Here is a 25,891-nt window from a genome sequence, read left to right as displayed (position 1 = left end):
CATACATAAACACTGATTTACAGGTTTCTTCTTGTGCAAATATGTGTGCCGTAGCCAAGTTTGCCAAAGATCAAAAACAGTACAATGTGTCTTCCCTGTATATTATAGAATCACTACTTTCCATTGCAAATCAACCCACTGGCCCTAGATGTGTGTGCTAGTGCATGTATTCAGAGAAAATGAAGCTAAATGTATTTAAATGAGAGGATTCTTTTCTTTTTTTGTGGTTGACATGGAGTTATTGTAAAGAGGTGCATGCATCTTTAGAGTAGGTTACTACACTGGTAGTCTAGGTCATGAACACAGGTAATTACTAGAGGTGTATGTAGATGGTGGGTCTGATTATACATACAAATTGTACTATTCATAAACATATGAATTTGTGTTATTCATGTTCTTTCTAAGAAACATGAATACTCAATTCTGTATTATTTTAAGGTGACAGAATGTATTTATGTTTTAAGCTTGACCTTTCTAGGGTCACTGAGCTTAAGGTCACACTTTTAATATCCCTCTTTCTCTCCATCTCCCTCTCTTTCTAATGAACTTTGACATATTGCGTGCAGTCACCTGTTCTGTTCCAATACTGTAATGCAGTATGAAGCTATTCCTGTAGTATCCTTTTCATGATACTGTACTAAGTATTCTAGGAACATCTAATAGCATTAAAGTAACAATAATTCAGATTTACAAAGTTAAATGAACTTAACTAAGATGTTTGGTACAAGAGAGTAAAGGAAACAAGATTCTTATTTAAAGAAGCTACAATATCCTTTCATTATTCCAGTGCGGAAATAAAAGATTCACATACAACACAGACATAAACCACACATAATGAAGAGACCAAAACTGGTGCATTAAAATAAATCTGATAACTGCAAAAAAGATTGGCAACACTTTACAATAAGGTTCATTAGTTAACATGAACTAATAATGAACTGCTCTTATACAGCGTTTCTTAATCTTTGTTAATGTTAATTTCAACATTTACTAATATATTATTAAAATCTTGTTAACATTTGTTAATGCACTGTGAACTAACATGAACAAACAATGAACAACTGTATTTTCATTAACTAACATTAATGAAGATTATGCAGTAACAAATATGTTGTTCATGGTGAATTCATGTTAGTTAACTAACTCATTAACTAATGAACCTTATTGTAAAGTGTTACCAAAAATAGTGTATATATATATATATATTTAAGGCCTACTGCTTCAGATGCTTAAGGCCTGCTGCAGTGTCAACCAGAACTGCAGCTGTGTTCGTTTTCTCTGACAACACATTTAATACATGTAAAAAAAAACACTGAGAGAAACAATATACCAAACACGTTAACAAAACATTAATCATGCAATCACACCGACTATGACTTAGCTTATGGTTAGTCCATTATATCAAGATTTTCTCAGAGCACACGGTGATGCTGTGCGACTTTGGAATTCTGCATTGCCGCAGGAGGAGCTTTGCCCGTATCCGATTGGCGACTTGTACCTGCTGCCTGCGTGTTGATTGGACCGATGATACGTCGATATTAGGGCGTGCGTGCGTCTATTGGCTGAGAGCGTAAATGTGGGCGGTTCTCGTGAGGTGCTCGTGTATGAGGTCGGTCAGTTGGATAAGCGCATCTCTCACATCCACCGGCGCTTCTTTCCAGGCGGAGTGGTAGGCGGAGTGGCTTCTTTCCAGCTGGCAGTACTGCGGAGGGACATCAGATCATAAAACAGGCTGCAGTGCGGCTTCTTAGTTTTGCCGGCTTTTATCGCAACTACCAAGAGCAGCGCACGAGACCGGCATCCCCGCGAAATGACCTCGCCGTCGAATTTCATTTGACCATTTAGTTTGTTTGCATTTAATATTTACAAAGTTGTGCAGGTTCGTTTAACTTAAATGCTGCAACGAGTAACTTATTTTATACCTTGACGTGAAAGAATACGCGCTTTAGGTGCCTCAGCCAAGGTAAAGCTCTGAAACAAAGTTTTAAACCAAGTATAATTATTCGTCTTTCTTAAGATCCTTTTTGATGACTGACATTCTCTCTTCGTAAAAGGCTGTCACTCTCTCCATCACTCTCATATTACCTGAAGAGGACGGACTGACTGCGCAATCATGGGGGTAAGACATCTCTCTTTTACTGCATCACAGCAAACAGAAGAGGATTAAAAACATTTTCCCTATGAATTTAAACTTCATTATACAAACTTTAAATCCTGTAAAATGCAGCGTCATGTCCTTCGCTGTCAGACATAAAGTGACAGAATGACATTGACTTATATGCGGATTTCTGGACTGCGACACTGATGGGACAGGACGTTCTGTAATCGCACGTTATGAATTACACCCTATAATTGTGAAATTGTTATAAGCCCACATGAATGGTCAGCAGCAGATAAAACGGAACTGCGTTTATAAACTTTCACAATGCTGTCGTCATAGCGGATACGCAGATAACGTTTTTAGCTGTTATCCTAATTGAAAGCTTGTCGGTGTTGTCTGAATGATAATATCTGGACGGTTATTTTAACCTTCACGAGCCAGTCTAATCGGGTTATGCTAGTCAGAGACTTTCTAAAGGGCAACGCTGCGCAGTTACATTCAAACTCAGCGCGGCTGTCTTTGCCTCATGATTCTGTGGAGTCTGTCTCTACTTATTTACGCTCAAAAGTTGTATGTCAGGCTGTTGGTTTTTTTTTACATGTTTTAGGACTGTTTGAGTGCATCTGTGGGGTGGTCCCCCCTCCAGCACCCCCTTTAGCTATATCCTTCCCTGTGTACTTACTGACCGCAGCGCGCGCCTCCTGCTCGGAACAGTTAATCCGGATGTTCTGAATGTGCGTTTTGGTCATCTTTATGGACACGACCGGCATTGCTGAGTGTTTTAAAGTGTCTGGTGTCCAAACACGCACAGTCACACACACCTCAGAGCCGGTCCATCGCTGAAGTCCACATGCGTCATAATGCGGTTACCGGGAATCTGTACTAAAACCGGCTTATTTCCTGCATCTGTGACATAACCTCGCGCGGGGTAATCACTGACAGGGCAGATTTAATAGATTCGGTTCTGAAGAATGTCTCGAAAGGTCGAATTTGAATTGCGGCTAGCCTACAGTTTGTAACTGCGTTGGGGTGAAAGGAATGTCAGACTGAGTTGCGCAATCTGCCTCATCAGCGTGGCTTTATCATGTTATATGCGGAATGACGTGGAGAGTTAGCAAGTGCGTAGCACACAGAAGTGCGCAGTGAGAATGCCGGTGTTGAGCAGATGATGTGCGTAGTTTATAGCCGTTGCCAGGGACACTGAGAGATCGGCTAAAGCTGTCAATGCAGAAAAGATCCCTTAGCAACATCGCAGAACTGAATGTTCACAGACGCGCTGCGGCGAATGCGTCAAGACTGATGACTTAGCGGCGTAAGAGCAGGGCAGAAATGATTACGCAGACAGTTTTGTCCAGTCATGGATCAATCCGAGCGCTTGTGTGTGAGTTTACCTGCTTAAATGTGATGGAAGGTAACACATACTGGCGACTTCCGCGCAGTTTTCTTTAAGCTTGTCAGCGGTTTGTTTAACGGCGCTGCTGCGTGCCGTGCCGGTTGCTGTCGCAGTGATGCTCGAGGCGATGCACCACCATCAGCATCCCAGCTGTTTCATTCCCTATAGGCCGCTTTCTGCGTCAAACACGAGGCGGAGCCACGCGAGTGGAAATTCCCGGTACTGGCCTGTGATAGGCACGAGATGCGGATACGGAAAGCGAATAGATTTAATGAAGTAGCATTCATTGGGATCATGTTTTAGTGGAGTTCAAATGTGCTCTTAAAGGGACAGTTCATACAAAAATTGAAATTTTGTCATCAGATCCTCATGTGGATTCATCATTCTCAGCCTATAATTTTATATAATAAAAATTATATATATAAGCAGACTTTGTCAGTCCCTCACATTTTTTCTTATAACCCCCCACAAAATAAATAAATAAATTAATTAATTAATAATAATAAAAAAAAAAAATATGTATATATAATATTATATATTATATTTATTATATATATATATATATATATATATATATATATAAAAAAAAATAAAAAAAAAATATATATATATATATATATATATATATATATATATATACATACACACAAATATAAGGCTATGGAGCAACATGACGGTGGTTAAGTAGTGGGTGAAATGAACTGTAACTTCACCACCAGAACAATCCACAATCACATTACAAAACATTATAATTATTTATTACAAAATAAATGTGTTTAAATATATATTATTTATTTATTTAATTGGCAAATCAATCATTTACCTAATAAATAGTTAAGTTTAGTTTCTTGCTATTTTGGAAAGAGCAACTAGAGGGACACAAACACTAAGAAGAATGTGCACACAGCTTACTCTATTAAATATTAATCAGCTTGTATGCATGTAATTTGGTTTTAAAATTTTCATTAGTGTGTCTATAATGATTATTAGTTACTGCCAATGTAAACAATTTAAATATTATTTCATTAACCTAAGAAAGAGAGAGATTAGGAGAACAACTGGTGACATTCCAGTGTACATTAGATGCACCAGTACATAGTGTAGCCTATACACTGCAGGTGAGTGTCTGTGGGAGGGGAGGAAGGGAATGGGGAGGGGAGGGGTGTACTGCAGCAGGACGGTGTAGCTGGGAGGAGGGGGAGGAACACAGATCCTGTTACATGTAATTAGCCTGGCTGAGCTTGTGTTACCAGAATGTGAGTGGGCTGGGTTACCTGGGTACAGATGGTATAGACAACGAGTGACCAAGGATGAGGACACAGAGGTGTCCATGATGTGGAATCAGTCAATAGTCACGTTTCCACCGAAATTACCCGGAACAATTTGTGCCAGGAACCTTTTTCCCCCCAGACATGTTGCTGTCTGCATTCACACTCACAATTTTCAGTTGTCAGATCACTGTTCTTTTCACACTGCATGACTATCTGGGTAGCATTCAGCTACTGCTGTGTGCACATTGCACAATGGATCGGCGACAGGGGGTTATACATTGCATGACTTAAGAAAGAATTGCCGACAACTCTGTCTCGTCCACAAACTACGTTTCACAACCAAACACGAGAGAAGTGATAAAGAAATAACGCAAGGTCACACGTGAGGCCGCAGTTCTCGCGCAAGACTTGAATTGTTATTAAAATTTTAGCCCGCAAGAAGCTTATTATCCAAATTGTCTGTGCGCTAAATATTATGGAGGAGAAAATGGTTGGGGAGACGTGGGTCTATAACTCCTCCCCGAACTTCTCGTGCCCTGTATCTCGCCAATGTCATTTTCAGTCAGAACACATTTCACACAGCAGGATTTTGAATCGCAGACAGGTTCAGATATTTAGCATGCCAAATCGCTCATGGTTTATCTCACGCGATTGTCACTCGCGTTAACGAGCACCAAATTGCCTCAGATTTTAGGCATTTGACAGCGATTTCGCAAAATCTGTCAGCAAGTGAAAATCGGGCCTAAAATCATGCATTTTCAACTCGGCATAAAGTACCGTGAAGATTAGTCCAGTGACATAGGACTGCGTGCAACTTTCCAGTTCCTGCTGGATTTCATCCTCTGCATATAAGCTCAATAAAGCCTGAACCTCGTTGTTGGTCCATCGGTCGTTTTTTTTAAACTACATTGTTGATTCGAATAGCAAACAACTCTTACTGCATGCACTGCAACAGACTTTTAAAAATGGTGATTGAAATAAAATGCTGTGTGAAGTCAACCAATCAAAATGCAGCGTGAATTCAAACAATCAGCATTTTCAGCACCCAAATCCCACCACCGAAAGCACATCTCGTGAGCAGGGACTTTCTGAGGGGGGAATTTTTACCTGGAACTTCATTTAGACCCTGGTCCCTGCGGTCAACACACACCGAGTACCACAGTCCCTAGTTCCTGTGGAAAGTTCCTGCAGAGGAAACACAACTAATTTTAAGGTCATAATGAAGTGCATGATTTAATAAGATCAGAGAAAAGGTCAAATCAGTCTCTTATTGGATTTGCTTGTTATAGGATAGAGTTGCATTTATGTTTAGGATCTTACTGGTATTGCTTTGATAGGGATGAATTTGGTTTCAGGATGTAGAAACAGTGAATGATTATAATGGAATGAAATGATGAATACAATTTCACAAAAAAAAAAAAAATATAAAGTCATTATAAGTGATTTATGTAATTTATGTATTTATGAAGTCATTCATTTATCATTTACCTCTCAAGACAATAATTGTTCTAAATTTAATAATGCATTTAATGAATTAATACTGTTATTAATCTGTGTATGCCTTCTACATCCTGTATAACATCCGAATCCATTCATGTTTCACCTTGTATTGAGCACATTGTCAATAAATAGAGCATTTCATAGCTTCTTTTGTACTGATATATGACTCTATTATTTATATGACAGAAGCTTTTTAGCTAATTGACTCTCTGTTTTACATAGTAACTTATACGTCAATGGATCACTGTTACTGGACCATATTTAGGGGTATGAAGGATTTGTTGTTGTAGGAGTTGAAAGGTGAAGTGTGTAATTTCTGCACTTTCTTTACAGTTTTATGTCAGCTTAAAAGTGGCTGTCTATGCATAAAATGACAGACCTCAGCTTTAAATGGGCTGGATTGGATCTGTTAGTTCTCATTATCACATTCTGTCCAAGGGATGTCTGTGAGTGGAGCGGATACTCAAGGTCAGATTACCCTCTCCTCGTCTTTCCTCAGTGTTGATGTAGCGTAACTGCCCCCTCAGGTCAGAGCTGCTGTGATGCCGCTCCACCGGTGGGGACATGCGTGGAGGGCCTGGTTCAGGTTCCACATCCACACCACACCATCATTTATTAATGTAATCCTTTGTTGGTGGAGGAGCAGAGAAAGAACCGTCCATTCTGATGGAAGGAATTCTGACCATCAGCTCTTCTTTAACTAGAGCTGTAATGAACAATCGGTGTCAGGCGCCAGAGAGATTGTGACTTAAGTGCTGAGGAGAAGAGAAACTGTGTACAGCATGTCTGTGTGGAGACAGAATAAAGAAAGGAATCCTCAGACAACCCCTTTGAGACGTAAAGAATCTGTGTGTCCTGCTGTGATTGTAATTTGGGCAGTGATTCATTGTTCCAATCAAGAACATGCACACAGATGCCCCACACTCTGGCAAAGCTGCTTGGCTCAGTGGATGAAGTATATAGACAGATGGGAGGATAGAATAATGGATAGAGAAGAACAGGAGGGGATATAGAGGGTATACTTTAACAAGGAGGATTATAGATTTTTGTTTAAAGTTAATTTTAGAAAGCGCCTAACAAATGAAATTATATTGCAACAACAAGCCCCCCCCCTCTCTCTCTTTTTTTCTTTTTCTTTTCTTTTTTTCTTTTCTTTCTTTTCTTTTCTTTAAATGTGTGTGTTGGTTGAGCTGTGCAGGGGTTACATGACTATTCTGGGTATATGAATCAAATTTTCTCATTATTGGAATTATTTAATCTAATTTTTCTTAATTGATTAAGGAGGTTTCTTCATTTTCCCATTGGCCTAAATGAGTGATTCTCAAAGTTTTGGCTCCAAGGGCCCTTATCGTCAAAAACAGTATTCAGATGTCCTCCAAGATATTAATGGTACTTCTGCTATAATGACAAAGCAATAGAAACTTTTTTATTTACAGAAACAAGGAGGGGCAATATATTAAAATAATTAAATAAAATAATTATAAATAATTAAATTCCATAATTCCAAAAGTTTTCAATTAATTTTTAACTTGTTTTACTGATAAAATATTATAGAGCTTGACATAACTAGAAAAAAATTACATTAATTAAAAAAAAAAAAACATCTTGACTTTTTACTCTTTTTTTTTTTACCAAGACCCTGAAATTAACAGTTGATGAGGGATCAAATTAAAATAAGAAATATGATGTCATCTTACAGCTTCATTTGTGACCATGGACCACAAAACCAGTCATAAGGGTCAATTTTTTTTAATTGAGATGTATACATCATAAATAAGCTTTCCAGTATGGTTTGTTAGGATAGGACAATATTTGAGCGAGATACAACTGGAATCTGGAAAGAAATCTGGAATCTGCACTCTAAAAAATGCTGGGTTAAATATGGACAAACCCAGAGATTGGGTTGTTTTCACCCAGCCATTTTTTTCAACCAAATTTGGATTAATATAGTAAATATAGTGGAGTAATATAGTAAAGGCATGTTTTTGCTCACCCCCAAATAGGGGCAAAATTTGTGGGGTATTTTAAGCTGAAACTTGACCAGACCAGAGACTTATATTACATCTTGTGAAAGAGGGCATAATAGGTGCCCTTTAACCCAACCTGCTGGGTTTGTCCATATTTAACCCAACTTGGGTTGCTTTTAACCCAGCATTTTTTAGAGTGTGAGGGTGCAAAAAATCTAAATATTGAGAAAATCACCTTTAAAGTTGTCCAAATGAAGTCCTTAGCAATGCATATCCACTCACAAAAATATATTTTTGATATATTTATGGTAGGGAATTTACAAAATATCTTCATGGAACATGATCTTTACTTAATATCCTAATGAGAAAAATCGATCATTTTGACCCATAAAATGTATTGTTGGCTATTGCTATAAATATACCCGTGCGACTTATGACTGGATTTGTGCTCCAGTGTCACATTTTTTGTCTTATTTTAAATCATTCTAAGCCATCTTGCCTTGGCCCCCTGGTTGAGAACCACTGGTATAAAGAGTCGAAAATTTGTCAGACATAAATTTGTGTACACATAAAGAAGACATTAAACATATACAATAACAACCAACATTCCATATACAATAAATAATTCATTACCATATAATTTAATTATCATATAAATTAGTTTAACTTCCTCAGTTCTGATTTGTAAGTACAAAGATTCTGGTATTGCTTCAGTAAACTCCGCCTGGCTCTTTGTGATGGAGGCGATTCAGAGGGAGCTAATCCTAGTGTGCCGTAATCAGATTATTTAATCTGTACTTTGAGGCCCAGACCTAGCCTGGTCTACATCTCATGGCATAACAGATGGTACAGCAAGGTCACTTACACGCACACTCATTCAATCACATACTGGATGAAGTGTTCAGTGTTATCTGCTCTTGAACAAGCACTTCATGACTCACACTTTTAAGGTCAGTCACCCCAGAGTCCTGCACACAAATACACCCTCGTGCCAGATCAAAAAGTCTTTTTTCTGGATGTATCGACATGTGTAAAAATAATTGAGGCACTCATAGTAATATATCATACACCGAACAGTCCTCTAAGGGCAGTATTGATGTGTCTGCTGCCATTACAGTGGTTTAAATGCTTTTTGTACAGCTGGCACTGTGCTGCCTGGAGATATTCATCAGTACTAATAGCTGGTCAGAGAAGACAAGATCTGGCAGGGATTCCCTCTGGTCCAGAACATCCTCTCAAGATAAAAGTACAAGCTTTAACCATTGCTAGACCACCAAAGTTGTTTCTACTACAGTTCTTTGGACTCTCAAGCCATCTTAGGTGTATATGAATATCGTCTTTCAAATTAACACAATCCAAGATATATTTAAAATTATCCATGCTCTTACAGTCTTTATAATGGCAGTGAATGGGGGGCCCGATTTTGAAGCAAAAAAAAAAAGTGCATCCATCCATTGTAAAAGTACTCCACACGGCTCCAGGGGGTTTTTATTAAAAAAATATAAATATTTAGAACTTCATTAACTATAATATCTGGCTTCTGGCAGATGGCCATACGGCATCAATTTGCGGTGGAAGAGTAACCTCTGACCCGCCGCATTACTTAATTACGAACGTGCAAGCGCAGAGGATAGAGCAACATTTTTGGTGAACTATCCCTTTAAGGAATTTGTGTAAAAGTATACATGTGTGCAGTATTATAAGAACATAAAAGCTTTTAAGGACAAGATGACACACAGACCCTGGAGAATCAGTGTGCTTTTCACACTTCTATAAACACATTCATGAAGGCTGCAGTCCCCTGGCAAACTGTAGCAGAGATTTGCTCTTCCTAAAGGGAAGGTTTGCTTTGCTTATTTGCAGACTAGCTTACATTGACATCATCACAAAGTCAAACTCAGTGAGGAACAAGTGGCTTTTTACAAAAAAAACTAAAATGACTAAAATGACTCCCTGTTTTAAGACAGTTTTGATATTTGCTGAGTTGGTCTGAAAAAAGTTGCCTGGAGAGATTCTTAATTTTTGTCTCTTTTACTCCAGTGCTTCTCTTTTTTTTAATTACAATTTAACATATTTTAGAGTAAATTAAGAGAAATATCTTGATTTACTAGTTTTATTGTATTGTCTAATTTTGAGTCATTTTAAGCCCCCTTGGAAGTTTGCTGAGACCCCCTGTGGCATTGGCCCCCTGATTGAGAACCACTGTTTTAGTCCATGTTCATTAGCATTGAGGCCAGTATCTTATACTATTGTACTTGGCAAAATTAACTTTTATCAGATAAACAAATTTAAAATTTGCAGTCCTTCTCCTCTAGAAAAATGGACCAAAAATATTGATGACTCATCCTGCACTGCAGAGATTTTGGCCCAATCAGGTTCTATATAGAATAAATGGATCTCAACCTTTTTGACTTCAAGCCCCCCCATTGTCCAACAATACTTATTTAAAGGCCCCCCACTCACAATTATTACCCCATATAATATTTTAGAGCTTAGCATAACTACAAAGATTTATATCCATTATGAAAACTAACCAAATAGCAAGAAATATCCTGATTTTCTGAGTTGTTTTAGTTTCTTATTTTAATGCTTGTTTTGTCTTATTTTAATTAATTGAGTCATCTTAAGGCCCCTTTGGAAGTTTGTTGAGGCTCCCTGCTAGCCCCCGGCTCCCTTCTTGAGAATACTAGTCTAGAATGAGAATGTCCCAATTAATTTATAAAAATCACCTGCAACAATAGAAAATATGAAAAGAAAAAAAAGTGTTTGTACTCCACTCAAAACCTTTTATAATTTTGTGTTTTCTCTCTTTTGCAAAGTCTATCTCAGTCGCTCGGTCCAAACTTATGTAGGACATATAAGTCCCTGGGCTCAACAACCACACACTTTTCTTCTTTGTGTGTCTTTCTCTTTAGAATGTGATGCACACATGCAGACTGAATAAGTCCTTCAGTTTCAAGAGCATCAATAATTTGTGACAAGAGTTCAGAGGACAGACCTCAGCACCAGAGACTGTGTGTGTGTGTTCTGACTCAGTCAGTAGAAACGTCAGTGTGCTGGCATGTAATTCCAGCCCATCGGCTCTGGTTCTCTCTCAGAGCAGGACTGTATGTTTTTCTCCACAAGGAACACGCAGTCAGTAACGTTACCACAAGAGCACAATTATATCTCATCAGGAATTAGATAACCACTGTTACCGCTTGACACACACCTAAGACTTCTCCTGTAAACCATACTGTAATTTAAATCACTTAAATGTAGCCTATTCAATAAAAAATAACTTCCAGATTAAAGGGTTTTCATGAACGATTCAAATTCTAAGATGAAGTAACTTGCACATCTTCTAACAACATTTATCTCAGTGGAAAGTTACAACATTTATTATAAACAACATTTTAAGACTTTTTTTGTATTATTTTTGCAGTGCATCTTCCATTAGCAGGTGTGGCAAAAAGTTAGTTTTGGACCCTGATCTTCCTCATTTTCTCAGACTCTGTTGTCCGACAGTGAATCTCTCAACATGAGCTTTACTCAAAGTAAATATTAATCTGATATTTTTTCAAAATTGCATCAGGCTTGTCTGTGAGAGAACGAGAGCGCTCTTCTCCTGTTTCCTCTCTGTTCTTATGCCGCAGTGCAGGTATCATTGCAGATGTACATTGCGCATGCACGCACACACACACACACACACACACACACACACACGTTGGGTTTTCATGTTTTATGGGGAATTTTTATAGACATAATGATTTTTATACTCCACAAACTGTATATTCTATCCCCTAACCCTAACCCTACCCATCAGAGAAAACATTCTGCATTTTTACATTTTCAAAAAAATTCATTTTATATGATTTATAAGCAGTTTTCCTCATGGGGACAAAAAAAAGGGTCAAAAATTACAGGTATTACTATCCTTTTGGGGACATTTGGTCCCCATAATTTAGGGAATACTAGGTACACACACATAAAAAAATACACACCTACCATAAAAACATAAAAGTATAACATATTATATTGTATACACTATTTTTCTGTTTGTTTGTTGTTGTTTTTTTTTGGATTTTTAATCTGTTTTCCTCTGTCCATCACTCTCATTCTGGTTTTTCCAACTCTCATTTCTCTCATCGTTCCTTTTGTTCTTTGTGTGTGTATTCAGCTGTTTTCAATTTTCTAGTAATGAAAGATGACGTTTGCAGTGTTTCCATGTGTGTGTCATCAGCTTTCACACTTTTAGCCAATATTACGAAGCCAAATTCAGAAAACAAAAACCTAATATAGATGCGCTTATATAGTGACGAGATGTTTCATCTGTAGGATCAGTGTGAGCTGATAGGGGTGATCCTCACTTTCTATTCACTTAATTATTTAGTGGTGTCATCTACCACACACACACTCGCTTTTGTCACAGGATCTGTGGCGCTGTTGTGTGTGCTGTGCAGGCTGGTTAGAAGGTCACCGTGCACGTGTGTGTGTGTGTCCGGTTGGTTTTGGGCAGGTGGTGTCATGCTGAGCGTCATCAGACATTAAGTGCAGCCGCTGATGGCGACAAGCTCTCACACTGAGAGAGCAGCAGGTCAATATCTAATTACCCCACAGGAAGTGGCAAATATTCCTTTTTCTCTCTGGTAATCTCTATCTCTTTGGATATCTCTCTTAGTCCGCCAGCTTTCTGTCAGTCCCCACCCCCGCATGCTCCTCTCTCTTTCCATCTGTCCCCTGTTCTGTTTCTCCTCTTTATCTATCCATCTTCTTCTGTCACGTCCTCATTCTTTTTTAATAGGTATCACCTGGCTGCATGCGTGAGTCTGCGCCTTTCGGTCTAAACCAGGCATATCAGCTGACCATAAAAATTAAGATAAAAACCTCAGTCAAATTTCGTGCTTTGTTTTGGCGGTGTTTTAAGTCACTGCTTGAATTTGCAAATTGAAAAGAGACAGGTCTGGTTCGGATTGCTCTTAAGACACTAAGTACGTAAAACTCAAGAGTAAGGATAGATTCTGATTGTCCTGAATTTTTGGTATTTCCCTGGCAATATTTTGGCAAAACAAAAATGAAAAAATAATAATTTTTTGAATAAATAAATATTGAATAAAAATAAATAAAATGTTGGATTAATGGTAATATAAATATATAGTTAAAAATTGTTTTATTTTTTATAAAATTTATTTATTAGGTACATTTATATACTATGTAAAATAAGGTAAGAAATAAGGTAAAAACAAATTAATGTTATATATTTATGAGTTATAATAAATTATCATTATTATTATATATTAAGTATATTAATACTTATAAAAGTATTCATATATTTTATTAAACATTTTTCTTTACAGAACAAAATATATACAATAAAAATATTAGTAAACATTTTTGTCTAAAATACAATTTTTATTGCAATAATTATATATATTATGTTATATTATATTGCAATATATATATATATATATATATAGAGAGAGAGAGAGAGAGAGAGAGAGGGAGGGTCTAAAATTAACACTCGACAAGCCCCAAATACGAGTAAAAATCAGTGTTGGCGAGTGAATGAAACGCTGTCAGTCGCCAATTGGCCGGTAACAATTTTTTGAATTTTAACAATGCAATGTTGTGTCAAAATGAACGTGAACAAACGTGAACTACGCTCTGTACAGTTGACCGGTCAGTGCTTCATCATCACGAAAGTTTCAGGCTTTCCAATGTAAATGTTAAAGCGCTGGAACATGCAAAAGGGAATTTGTTACTCACGCGCTGTGAGGGAAGTTCAACATCGAAGCGTGTGACCTGAAAGGCGCGTCTCTCAGACAGTGCACGAAGTTGAGCTCTCTTTCATGCCTTCTTGCACTTCAGTGGACAAATTCACTCAAAATTATGTAAAAAACGCCTGTCACAGCGAGTATCCTAGTAAACATAGTCGGTTATGTGAATGCATTCGGTCTTAAAGTGACAGCATCCTAATTGTCCTGCTACTGTCTGCATTTTTAATGTTAACCAAACAACAAAGGACAAATTTTAGTGTCATAACTGCCTGTTTTTAAAAAAATATTTTTGGCCGGTAAATTTTCTTAAGTCAGTTTTCATTACTTACTCTCATGCCGTTTACACACCCGTAAGACCTTCGTTCCTCACGGAGCCATCGGATTTCAACTAAAATATCTTAATTTGTGTTCCGAAGATTAATGAAGTTCTTACGGGTGTGGAACAGAATTTTAATTTTTGGGTGAACTAACCCTTTAATGAATTGGCCTTGTTCTTTTCATACATTGACCAGCAGGGGGCTCTACTCATCCAGAACATTATGTGAGCGTTCCTGTTACACAGGGTCTTGCCTGGAAGGGAATTCACTCTTCACATATCGACAGTGCTACAAGAATAGTTCTTTATTCCCTGGAGGAAGGCATGTTGTTTGATCTGGAAGCTCAGTATTGATCAGCCTGTGTGGCAGATGATACACAGTTTCCTGCTTTAATGACGAGTGTCCCACTAAAATAGCACCATCTAAGAGTTTCGCAGGGTTCGCTGGGTTAATTCTGTGCTGCAATCTTCCAGTGTGATAGGATTACACAAGCAGCCAATAGAAACAGAGGATTTACAGAAGGAAATAAATAATGATAGTACACTGAAAGGTCAAAATCTGGTCATGACAAAATAATTATCTTGAGGTTATATATTTTTAATTGGTTAAAAATAATCAGCCTGTTACAGGAAAACAGAACTGGAATATTGTACTTCTCGGAAAGTCTGAAATTTGATCTCTGACTTCATTTAGATAAAGAAAAAAGGGTAAAGAATTTGATTTAAGTTGTTTTGATGCTCTTGAACTCACTGAACTGCCTTTGCGTGCAAGTTTCACTTCACGTTTTAGACTTTCATGTCACTGTGATCTGAAACAGACTAATCAGAGTGTCTTTGATGACAGAGTCATATCTCTGTGTGATGATGCCACACTGTTAATGTGAATGACAGGAGGAGGGAAGATCTGTATTCTTTCAGCAAATTAAATTAGCTTTATTTTTACCACTTTGATGTGACCACACAGTGAAGAGAGCAAGAGGGACATTTGTTTAGTCACGTCACATGATCCACCATCTACCAGACCAGTGTTCAAACCGAAATCCATGTCAGTTCAGGGTAAATTATTTGAAATGATCTTCATTATGATCTTACATTGGTGGTGTTGTCATTTTACTGAACCACAGCAGACAGAGAATAAACTCTGTTTCTGTGATGGATTAAAATGAGATAGTAGTTAATTAATTTAGTTAATTAATAATTTAGTTAATTAACTGATTTTTCTCTCTCTCCTCTATCATTTTTGTTTTAGTATGGACGATCGGATAGCTACCGCGTGGCCACCACGCAAGATAAAGATGAGAAAAGTTCTCCAAAGAAGAAAAAGGGAGTAAAAGATCTTGATGAGCTGAAGAAAGAAGTTCCCCTGGTAAGAATCTCACTAGAATAGAAGCATATTTATAATCTTTTTGCCTTTTTATTTTGTTAAATGTTCCTTTTTAAATTCCATTTCAGACGGAACACAAGATGTCAGTTGAGGAAGTATGCCGGAAATTCCAGACAGACATTGTTCAGGTAAACTTGTATATTATTTAGTGTTTGCTAAAAAACAGGTTTCCTTTTTTACTAAATTCCACCTTTTATAATTATAAAGCCAATGTGTTTAACTGATGTTAAAATATTATAATAGTGCAGAAAATACTCACTTGAACACATCATTTGTCTGGGGAATGACTGTTGTGATGCACTTCTCTTTATTGACCACTAGGGAGCACCATACTCTGTATAAGACACTGATTTTCAAACTTTTTGCATTCCATGTAGGATACCTCTGGTACTTCTGCTGTAGTCAAGTCAAGTTACCTTTATTTATATAGCGCTTTATACAATATGGATTGTTTCAAAGCTATGGAAGCCCGTTTCCGCCACTAAAAAAAAAAAAAAAAAAAAAGGCCACTAAAAAAAAAAAAAACCTCAACTAAAAAATTTTAAAAAAAGCCACTAAAAAAAAAAAGATGAATTGCGACTTTTTATCTCAGAATTCTGACTTTTTAACTCGCAATTGCGAGTTATAAAGTCAGAATTCTGAGATATAAAGTCAGAATTCTGAGATATAAAGTCAGAATTCTGAGATATAAAGTCGCAATTGCGTGATAAAAAGTCAGAATTCTGAGATAAAAAGTCGCAATTGCGAGTTATAAAGTCAGAATTCTGAGATATAAAGTCAGAATTCTGAGATATAAAGTCAGAATTCTGAGATATAAAGTCGCAATTGCGTGATAAAAAGTCAGAATTCTGAGATATAAAGTCGCAATTGCGAGTTAAAAGTCAGAATTCTGAGATATAAAGTCGCAATTGCGTGATAAAAAGTCAGAATTCTGAGATAAAAACTCGCAATTGCGTGATAAAAAGTCAGAATTCTGAGATATAAAGTCGCAATTGCGAGTTATAAAGTCAGAATTCTGAGATATAAAGTCAGAATTCTGAGATATAAAGTCGCAATTGCGTGATAAAAAGTCAGAATTCTGAGATATAAAGTCGCAATTGCGAGTTATAAAGTCAGAATTCTGAGATATAAAGTCGCAATTGCGTGATAAAAAGTCAGAATTCTGAGATAAAAACTCGCAATTGCGTGATAAAAAGTCAGAATTCTGAGATATAAAGTCGCAATTGCGTGATAAAAAGTCAGAATTCTGAGATATAAAGTCGCAATTGCGAGTTATAAAGTCAGAATTCTGAGATATAAAGTCGCAATTGCGAGTTATAAAGTCAGAATTCTGAGATATAAAGTCGCAATTGCGTGATATAAAGTCGCAATTGCGTGATAAAAAGTAAGAATTCTGACTTTATTTCTCGCAATTTCGACTTTATATCTCAGAATTCTGACTTTTTATCACTACTGTGAAACGTTATTTCTCACAGTTCTTACTTTGCTTGCGTTTCCTTTCATTGCGACTGACCATCAGGATTACTGCTTTGTTATTATTATACATTAAATAGACCATCAGGATTTCTGCTTTGTTATTATTATACATAAAATAGAGGACATCATAAAGGATTATTTTTTGCGCCGATTTACCAATAAAGAAATATTGATTTTACTGGAGGAGACACATAAAGATTAGTCTCCGGACATATGCATTATGCAGGAATATGCATATAGAATGTTTCCACGGTAACCTTGTACACAGCGTTTCAAGGAGAAAAAACAGCTTTTACTGCCATCTAGTGGGCTTAATACTAAAACAACCAATACCTATCATGTTTCATTAACTTTGCAACTCAAGGGTAGAATCATGCAATTCTGCAAATTACAGGCGAGGTATTTGGGCAATAAAAGTTGTTTTTAACAGAATGGATACACTAATGAATTTTACACAATAATAACAATGTAATAATAATCATAAGAAGAAGAAGAATCAGCTGTGGCGGAGGCGCTGTAAATCAGACAAAGCTGAAGTGGCACATTTTATACACCAACAGCTTCATACTTCACGGCAGCACGGCTATCGTTGGATGCACTGTTACAGACAGAGATACTGACCATCAGTTAATTGCGAGAAAAAAAGTCAGAATTCGGACTTTTTATCACGCAATTGCGACTTTATATCTCAGAATTCTGACTTTTATCACGCAATTGCGACTTTTTATCTCAGAATTCTGACTTTATAACTCGCAATTGCGACTTTATATCTCAGAATTCTGACTTTATAACTCGCAATTGCGACTTTATATCTCAGAATTCTGACTTTATAACTCGCAATTGCGACTTTATATCTCAGAATTCTTACTTTTTATCACGTAATTGCGAGTTTTTATCTCAGAATTCTGACTTTATAACTCGCAATTGAGACTTTATATCTCAGAATTCTGACTTTATAACTCGCAATTGCGACTTTATATCTCAGAATTCTGACTTTTTATCACGCAATTGCGACTTTTTATCTCAGAATTCTGACTTTATAACTCGCAATTGCGACTTTATATCTCAGAATTCTGACTTTATAACTCGCAATTGCGACTTTATATCTCAGAATTCTGACTTTATAACTCGCAATTGCGACTTTATATCTCAGAATTCTGACTTTTTATCACGTAATTGCGAGTTTTTATCTCAGAATTCTGACTTTATAACTCGCAATTGAGACTTTATATCTCAGAATTCTGACTTTATAACTCGCAATTGCGACTTTATATCTCAGAATTCTGACTTTTTATCACGTAATTGCGAGTTTTTATCTCAGAATTCTGACTTTATAACTCGCAATTGAGACTTTATATCTCAGAATTCTGACTTTTTATCACGCAATTGCGACTTTATATCTCAGAATTCTGACTTTATAACTCGCAATTGCGAGTTAAAAAGTCAGAATTCTGAGATAAAAAGTCGCAATTCATCTTTTTTTTTTTTTTTTTTAGTTGAGGGTTTTTTGTTTTTTTTTTAGTGGCGGAAACGGGCTTCCATACAAAGCAGCTTTACAGGGATAAACAGGAAAATAATGATTCAGTTATTCAAACAGAGTTCAGTTCTGCTGTAAAGCAGCTCTTAAAAGAAAATTGTGACATTGTTCAGCTGAGGTCAGATCGGTGTTGATTCATTTTTGTTCAATAACTGAAGATAATCAATGTAATGATGACAGAGCTACTTGTTTTCAAACTTTTTAATTAACAGAAACTAGAAGTGTCAGTAGATGACACTTGATGATTCATGACGTTTAATTAATTGTATGTTCTTCAATAAAAACAACAGTTGTTGACGGAATAAGAAATAAGATGTCAATTTACACATTTTAGAATGTTAAGTTATACCTTTTAAAGTAAGTATTTCTTTCTTTATTTATTAAATACTAATTTATATCTTTTAAATAATTAAACAAATATAATAGCACATAAAAATTAGTTTAAGTTTATGAACATCATTATTGGTCTGGGGAATGACCGTCGTGCTGCACATCTCATTATTGACCACTAGGGAGCGCCATACTCTGTAAAATGAATTGGTTTTTATTTATTTATATTTTTAATAAATAAAATTGTTATAAAAATTCATTTTAAATAATTCCAAGTCATCTTGTGGTCTTCTTCTGAGGCCCACTGTTGGGCCCCAACCTTTGGTATAACAGACCCTTAGTAGAACACAGCATACATAATGTTCACACTGTGAGTGCTTAAAATAAAACCGAATGTGTATTAATAGTAACTTTTGCTAATGATTAATTTTGACAACGATTTCTCTCTTTCTCTCTCCGCAAAAGGGTTTAACTAATGCAAAGGCCAGAGAATATCTGTTGCGAGACGGGCCAAATGCTCTGACCCCTCCACCCACAACACCCGAGTGGATTAAATTCTGTCGTCAACTGTTCGGTGGTTTCTCCATCTTGCTGTGGACTGGAGCCATTCTCTGCTTCCTGGCCTATGCTATTCAGGCTGCCACCGAAGACGAGCCGGCTGGAGATAATGTGCGTATACATCACACGCCAGCATCCTGCCACATATGCCTTTTCAGTGAATCTGCATTAAATATGAATATGATAACTGAACGCGTCTTCTCTGGTCTCCTCTCAGTTGTATCTGGGAATCGTGCTGTCTGCTGTGGTCATCATTACTGGCTGCTTCTCCTACTTCCAGGAGGCAAAGAGCTCCAAGATTATGGAGTCCTTTAAAAACATGGTGCCACAGGTACTGACAACATTCCATGCAAAACTTAAAAGACACAGAAACACAAAGAAACAGTGAGTAGAAATGACACTCTTTCTGTCCACAGCAAGCGTTAGTGATCCGTGAAGGAGAGAAGATGCAGATCAACGCTGAGGAAGTGGTAGGCGGCGACCTGGTGGAGGTCAAAGGTGGAGACCGAATCCCAGCTGACCTCAGAATCGTCTCTTCTCATGGCTGCAAGGTACGTGGTTTATAAAACTCAGTCGTTTGTCAAGAATCTGTGAAACCTGTGGTGGATAACTGTGTGTCTTTGACATCATACGTAGGTGGATAACTCCTCCCTCACCGGCGAATCAGAACCTCAGACGAGATCACCTGACTGCACTCATGACAACCCTCTGGAAACCCGCAACATCGCTTTCTTCTCCACTAACTGTGTGGAAGGTGCGGGATTTACTACAATGTTGAATTGGTTTATCTAAATAATAGTCAAGTTCAGAAGCGTGACTTTTTCCGTTTCACTGTTAGGCACTGCTCGTGGTATTGTGGTCTGCACTGGTGACCGCACCGTGATGGGCCGCATTGCTACGCTGACCTCAGGACTGGAGACAGGGAAAACACCCATCGCCAAGGAGATTGAGCACTTCATTCACATCATCACAGGCGTGGCTGTCTTCCTGGGACTGTCTTTCTTCGTTCTGTCAATCATTTTGGGATACTCCTGGCTGGAGGCTGTCATTTTCCTCATCGGAATCATCGTCGCTAATGTGCCTGAGGGTCTGCTGGCTACTGTCACTGTGAGCACATTCAGTCATCTAAGCATTTGAATACTATTCTGAAGGGTTAGGAGCCAAAAAACAAAAACATACAGTGCAACCAGTATAGTCTGATTCCAAAATGAATGAATCTTATGAACCTGTTCTTTATTGTTCATCAAAAACATTCAGCATGAACAGGTTGTACAATTCCTGAACAAATTACTCTTTTAAATCTTTTTAGTGAATCAAACCAGTAAAGTCTGATTCCCAAGCAAATGACTCAGGTTCTTTTTAGTTCATCAAAACACCCAATGGATTTATAATAGTGCTGTCAATAGATTCAAAATTTTAATCGTGATTAATCACACCCTTTTGTTCGATTAAACACATACTTAATGTGAAATTAAGCATACATAATTTATCTTAACACATTTATTTTGTCATCATTTGCTATATCCAGCATAAATTCATAATCATTGGCAATATTTTTTTTTTTTCTTCCAAATATTCCTTTCTCAAATTGGTTGATGGAACCATTAAGGAACTGAATGATTTAAACAAATTGAAACACATTTTAAAATCCTTAATGTAATTGAATAATTGTCTCTCTAATGTCTCTTTAATCTCAGGTGTGTCTCACTCTGACGGCTAAGCGTATGGCTAAGAAGAACTGCCTGGTTAAGAATCTTGAAGCTGTAGAGACACTAGGATCCACCTCAACTATCTGCTCGGACAAGACTGGAACATTGACCCAGAATCGAATGACCGTCGCACACATGTGGTTCGACAACCAGATCCATGAAGCCGATACCACTGAAGATCAGTCTGGTTTGTTCCTTTCGTCTTATGCAGAGATCAATGATGATTTTGTCTTTTCCCGATTTTTCTCTCCAGAGTCTAAGTTGGTTTCTCTATGCAGGTGCTTCTTTCGACAAGAGCTCCGTGACATGGGTGTCTCTGGCCCGTATTGCAGCACTGTGTAACAGGGCTCAGTTTAAGGCAGGACAAGATACTTTGCCCATCCTAAAGAGGGACGTGGCGGGTGATGCTTCTGAGTCTGCCTTGCTTAAGTGTATCGAGCTGTCCTGTGGCTCAGTCAGGATGATGAGAGATAGGAACAAGAAAGTAGCCGAAATCCCATTCAACTCTACCAACAAATATCAGGTTTGTCATCAGTTGTTGATTTTCAAAATAAATATGCCATGTGAATTTCTCTAGTCTATTAAACTTGACATTGTGTACTGCACATATTGTCATTTTTATGAAAATATTTTAAATATTGTTGGTTCCTATAAATCATCTGCTAAATTGCTAAATGTAAATGCTTAATCACTTTATTTGAGTCAAGTGTGGATAATAAAATGTCTGGAGCAGCTCTGCAGCATGTCAAAAATAAAATAATTGGTGTGATTGTGAGCTTAGTCATGTGACCCTAAAACTGAGAGTACCAGATATGAAAACAGTGACTAGCATTACCACCAACAATTTCCTCTTATCCATCTTTCCATATTTCCCCAGCTGTCCATCCATGAGACAGAAGACCCCAACGATAACCGCTACCTGTTGGTGATGAAGGGGGCACCAGAGCGCATCCTAGATCGTTGTTCCACCATAATGCTGCAGGGTAAAGAGCAGCCCATGGATGAGGAGTTGAAGGAGGCCTTCCAAAATGCCTACCTGGAGCTTGGAGGACTTGGGGAGAGAGTGCTGGGTGCGTAATACATGGTATCATTACACAGCACTCTGGAATACTCAATTCTGATTGGTCAATCACAGCATTGTAGGTCAAATATTTTGCATAATGACTGCTAAACTGTATAATTAATCATTGTTCATTTTCTACACTGATAGCTTTGAAAGCACTCTGTGGTTTCTTTTTTTATTAAAATTTCTTTAAGTTTACTATTTATTTGGTTATTGGCTATGTAATTGTCAGCAAGGTTCGAGGAATATGATGATAAGGAATAAAGTTAAAATGCTAAGTTTAATAACAATCCAACAGGAAAGATACAAACAAGTGCTATTTCAAAGGAGACCAGACAAACACTGAGTGAAGGTGAGGAATTTAAATACACATAGTGATTAACTAAATGATGAACAGCTGTGATGAAGATTAGTGTCCATGGATACTGATGAGTGGCAGAAAACTCAAACAAAGGAACACATGTGACTGATAAAAACCAACTAAAATCCATGAAGATGAAAGTAAGAATAAACACAACTGAACGAGTGTGACGCAACGTCTCGGCATGGAGAGGAGAGGGTGGAGGCGGACAAAGGGATGGTGACAGGAGCAGGTGAAGGGATGGTGGTAGTTGATGGCGGATGGATAGTGACAGGAGGATGAAGAAACCCCGGTGCCGAAGATGGATGATGTCCACATACGCAGACCCAGAGCACAGCAGGGATGACAGCCCACAGTGGAGTCCAGGGAGGGAAGAGCCCAGATGTTGTGATTGCTAACGACTTCCTGGTGACGACCGATGGAGACAGAGCCGATGGATCCAAAGGCGCAGACGGAGAGCTGATGGACTTGAGCGGCATCGCTGGCTCTGGAAATCTCAGCGATGTCGCAGAACGTTGGAGGTGGTGCCAGAGTATCCACGGGCTGAGACGGAGCCGGTGTGACTGAGGACCGAGGCAACGCAGAAGGGAAGGAGGAACCCGCTGCAGCCGTAGGGGTGGAGGGACGGAATGCAGTGGACTGTCCGCAAGTCCGTGGCAGAAGTTGTGTGACGACTGACAAAGGGCGAGCCGACAGGACGAGGGAACCCGATGGAGCCGCAAGTCTGAGGGTCTCCGGTGGAGCCAAAAGTGGAAGGAGCCAAGACGGAGCTGACAGGCCGAGATGGAGTGAAGAGATCCCAGGCCGGAGGCGGAGCCGCAGAATCCTCTTGCACTGACGATGTTGGCGGTAACACGACCTGCGGCTCGACGTCATAGCAGGGCTTCCATGGAGACGGCGTAGGGCCGTAAACATCCGGCAGCGGCAGGACTGAAGGATTGGCTGAGCTTCGCGGTGATGGCAGCAACAGAAATCTTGACAGAATAACGGTAAATATTACACCGTCTATGCAGGTCGATGAAAATAAGTCATAGTTTATGGTGCTGTTTAGAAACAGCATTGATGGTACCTGGTGGGATAGGGTGGGAGTCGCTAGCTCCTCACTAAAGTTTATCAGCCAGTCCTCAATGTCTATACTCACTACTCCCTCGTCCGCTGGTGTCGCGGGCTCTTACCCCTGGTCAGACTCATGATGGAACTCCACTTCCAAGGCGAGGGTCAGCTCTGTCCTCTTCTCCTCGGGCTCTGGCTGATGTGTCGCGGTGGGTGGTAGCCCTCCATCTGCAGGGGCTCACACAAATTCTCCACGATCAAAGGTGGTGTGTTAGGCTCTGGGTCTAGCTGTTTACTACAGTCAAGTTCTGAGGTGTCTGGGAGGTCTACAGGGTGGTGGTAGTGATTTGAGGGTTTCGTCGTCGTAGGGGCAGGTGACGGCAAGATGACAGAATTGTTCATTATAATTGAAGAAATCTTGGCTCATCTGAGCCACTACGGCAAATTTTTGCAGCATATTCCATATTTTGGTCCAGTCTTCTATCAGCAAGGTACGAGGAAGAAGTAGATGATCAAGAATAAAGTTCAAATGCTCAGTTTAATAACAATCCAACAGGCAACAATACAAACAAGAGCTAACACAAACCAGACCAGACAAACACTGAGTGAAGGTGAGGAACTTAAATACACATGGTGATTAACTAAATGATGAACAGCTGTGATGAAGATTAGAAACTGATAAGTGGCAGAAAACTCAAACAAAGGAACACATGTGACTGATAAAAATCAACTAAAATCCATGAAGATGAAAGTAAGAATAAACACAACTGAATGAGTAATAAGGAGGATAATGTACAGATAATTGTATGGTTATGTAAAATAACTACCTTAAAATTGAGTATATATAAAATGTATTATATCAAAGTATATACACTCCTGCTCAAAAATTTGAAAAAATATAGATGTTTTGCCATCAGAATAAATAAATAAAATATTTTCAAATAGAAAACATTATAATTTGTTTTTATCGTATTGCTTATTATAATATTTAATAATTAAATATGAGTAAACTTGCCTCCTTTCCACAGGATTCTGCCATGTCTTAATGCCCGAGGACCAGTACCCAAAAGGCTTTGCCTTTGATGCAGATGATGTGAATTTCCAGACAGACAATCTTTGCTTTGTGGGACTGATGTCAATGATTGACCCGCCCCGCGCTGCCGTGCCCGATGCTGTGGGAAAGTGCCGTTCTGCGGGAATCAAGGTCATCATGGTGACAGGAGATCACCCCATCACTGCCAAGGCCATCGCCAAGGGTGTGGGCATCATCTCAGAGGGTAATGAGACTGTGGAAGACATCGCTGCCCGTCTCAACATCCCCGTCAGTCAGGTCAATCCCAGGTAAAGCAGGGACCAGCACTGTAAATGCACACAGCACCTCAACATGCGTTAAAGGTGTGGTCACATTAGTGCAATTTTGTGAGCAAAAAAGGATCTGTTTTGATGGGTGAAGCACAGCTTACACAGAAGTCACTTGAAAACCAAGCATGACAAATTTCCATGACCAATTTGAAGCAGTTGCGCAATCTGTGTGTCTGTCACCCTCATGCAAAATTCCTGATCAAATGGATTACTATTGAAATGAAAAAATTTGCAGAACAGCGTGACTGCACCTTTAATAAGTTAATATAAACTCATAGTAGTGTATTTATATGTGTTATTTTGTTTGTGTTTTAGGGATGCCAAAGCTTGTGTGATTCATGGAACAGATCTGAAGGACTATTCTCAGGAGCAAATAGATGATGTTCTGCGGAACCACACTGAGATTGTGTTTGCCAGGACGTCTCCTCAACAAAAACTCATCATTGTAGAGGGTTGCCAGCGACAGGTAAATGCGTATTCTAGCATTCGATACGGTTTGTGATCTTTTGTCATTTCAATCATCATGTCCTGATTTTACCTTCCTTTCTTTCCCTTTTCTCCTCTGTTTCTTTTTCTGTCACTCAGGGGGCCATTGTGGCTGTAACAGGCGATGGTGTGAATGATTCTCCAGCCCTGAAAAAGGCTGATATTGGTGTCGCTATGGGCATTTCAGGGTCTGATGTGTCTAAACAGGCCGCTGACATGATTCTGCTAGATGACAACTTTGCCTCAATTGTTACTGGAGTAGAAGAAG

At 38.4% G+C, this 25,891-nt stretch overlaps 1 protein-coding gene and 1 long non-coding RNA gene across 2 annotated transcripts in view; one reads left to right on the top strand and one right to left on the bottom strand.

Moving 5' to 3' along the window:
• Positions 1 to 232: 232 nt before the first annotated feature.
• Positions 233 to 3,631, bottom strand: LOC125242932. The gene is made up of 2 exons (XR_007178944.1): positions 3,493 to 3,631; positions 233 to 1,702 (listed from the first exon to the last, which is right to left on the bottom strand). It is a non-coding gene; the product is annotated as an uncharacterized LOC125242932 (long non-coding RNA).
• atp1a3b (ATPase Na+/K+ transporting subunit alpha 3b) overlaps positions 1,637 to 25,891 on the top strand; it is a 29,607-nt gene continuing 5,352 nt past the window's right edge. The window contains exons 1-15 of the mRNA XM_048151954.1: positions 1,637 to 1,963; positions 2,055 to 2,119; positions 15,554 to 15,670; positions 15,757 to 15,816; positions 19,497 to 19,700; positions 19,807 to 19,920; positions 20,006 to 20,140; positions 20,226 to 20,343; positions 20,428 to 20,696; positions 21,287 to 21,485; positions 21,577 to 21,821; positions 22,176 to 22,368; positions 24,804 to 25,116; positions 25,453 to 25,603; positions 25,723 to 25,891. Coding sequence (XP_048007911.1) covers positions 2,114 to 2,119; positions 15,554 to 15,670; positions 15,757 to 15,816; positions 19,497 to 19,700; positions 19,807 to 19,920; positions 20,006 to 20,140; positions 20,226 to 20,343; positions 20,428 to 20,696; positions 21,287 to 21,485; positions 21,577 to 21,821; positions 22,176 to 22,368; positions 24,804 to 25,116; positions 25,453 to 25,603; positions 25,723 to 25,891 — 2,293 coding nt within the window. The 5' untranslated portion in view covers positions 1,637 to 1,963; positions 2,055 to 2,113. The remainder of the gene's footprint in view (positions 1,964 to 2,054; positions 2,120 to 15,553; positions 15,671 to 15,756; positions 15,817 to 19,496; positions 19,701 to 19,806; positions 19,921 to 20,005; positions 20,141 to 20,225; positions 20,344 to 20,427; positions 20,697 to 21,286; positions 21,486 to 21,576; positions 21,822 to 22,175; positions 22,369 to 24,803; positions 25,117 to 25,452; positions 25,604 to 25,722) is intronic.

Source organism: Megalobrama amblycephala, linkage group LG13 (genome assembly GCF_018812025.1).
Source record: "Megalobrama amblycephala isolate DHTTF-2021 linkage group LG13, ASM1881202v1, whole genome shotgun sequence".
NCBI classification, from domain to species: Eukaryota; Metazoa; Chordata; class Actinopteri; order Cypriniformes; family Xenocyprididae; genus Megalobrama; species Megalobrama amblycephala.
Note: the sequence above shows the minus strand (reverse complement) of the source record. Positions and strands in the feature narration are given on the sequence as shown.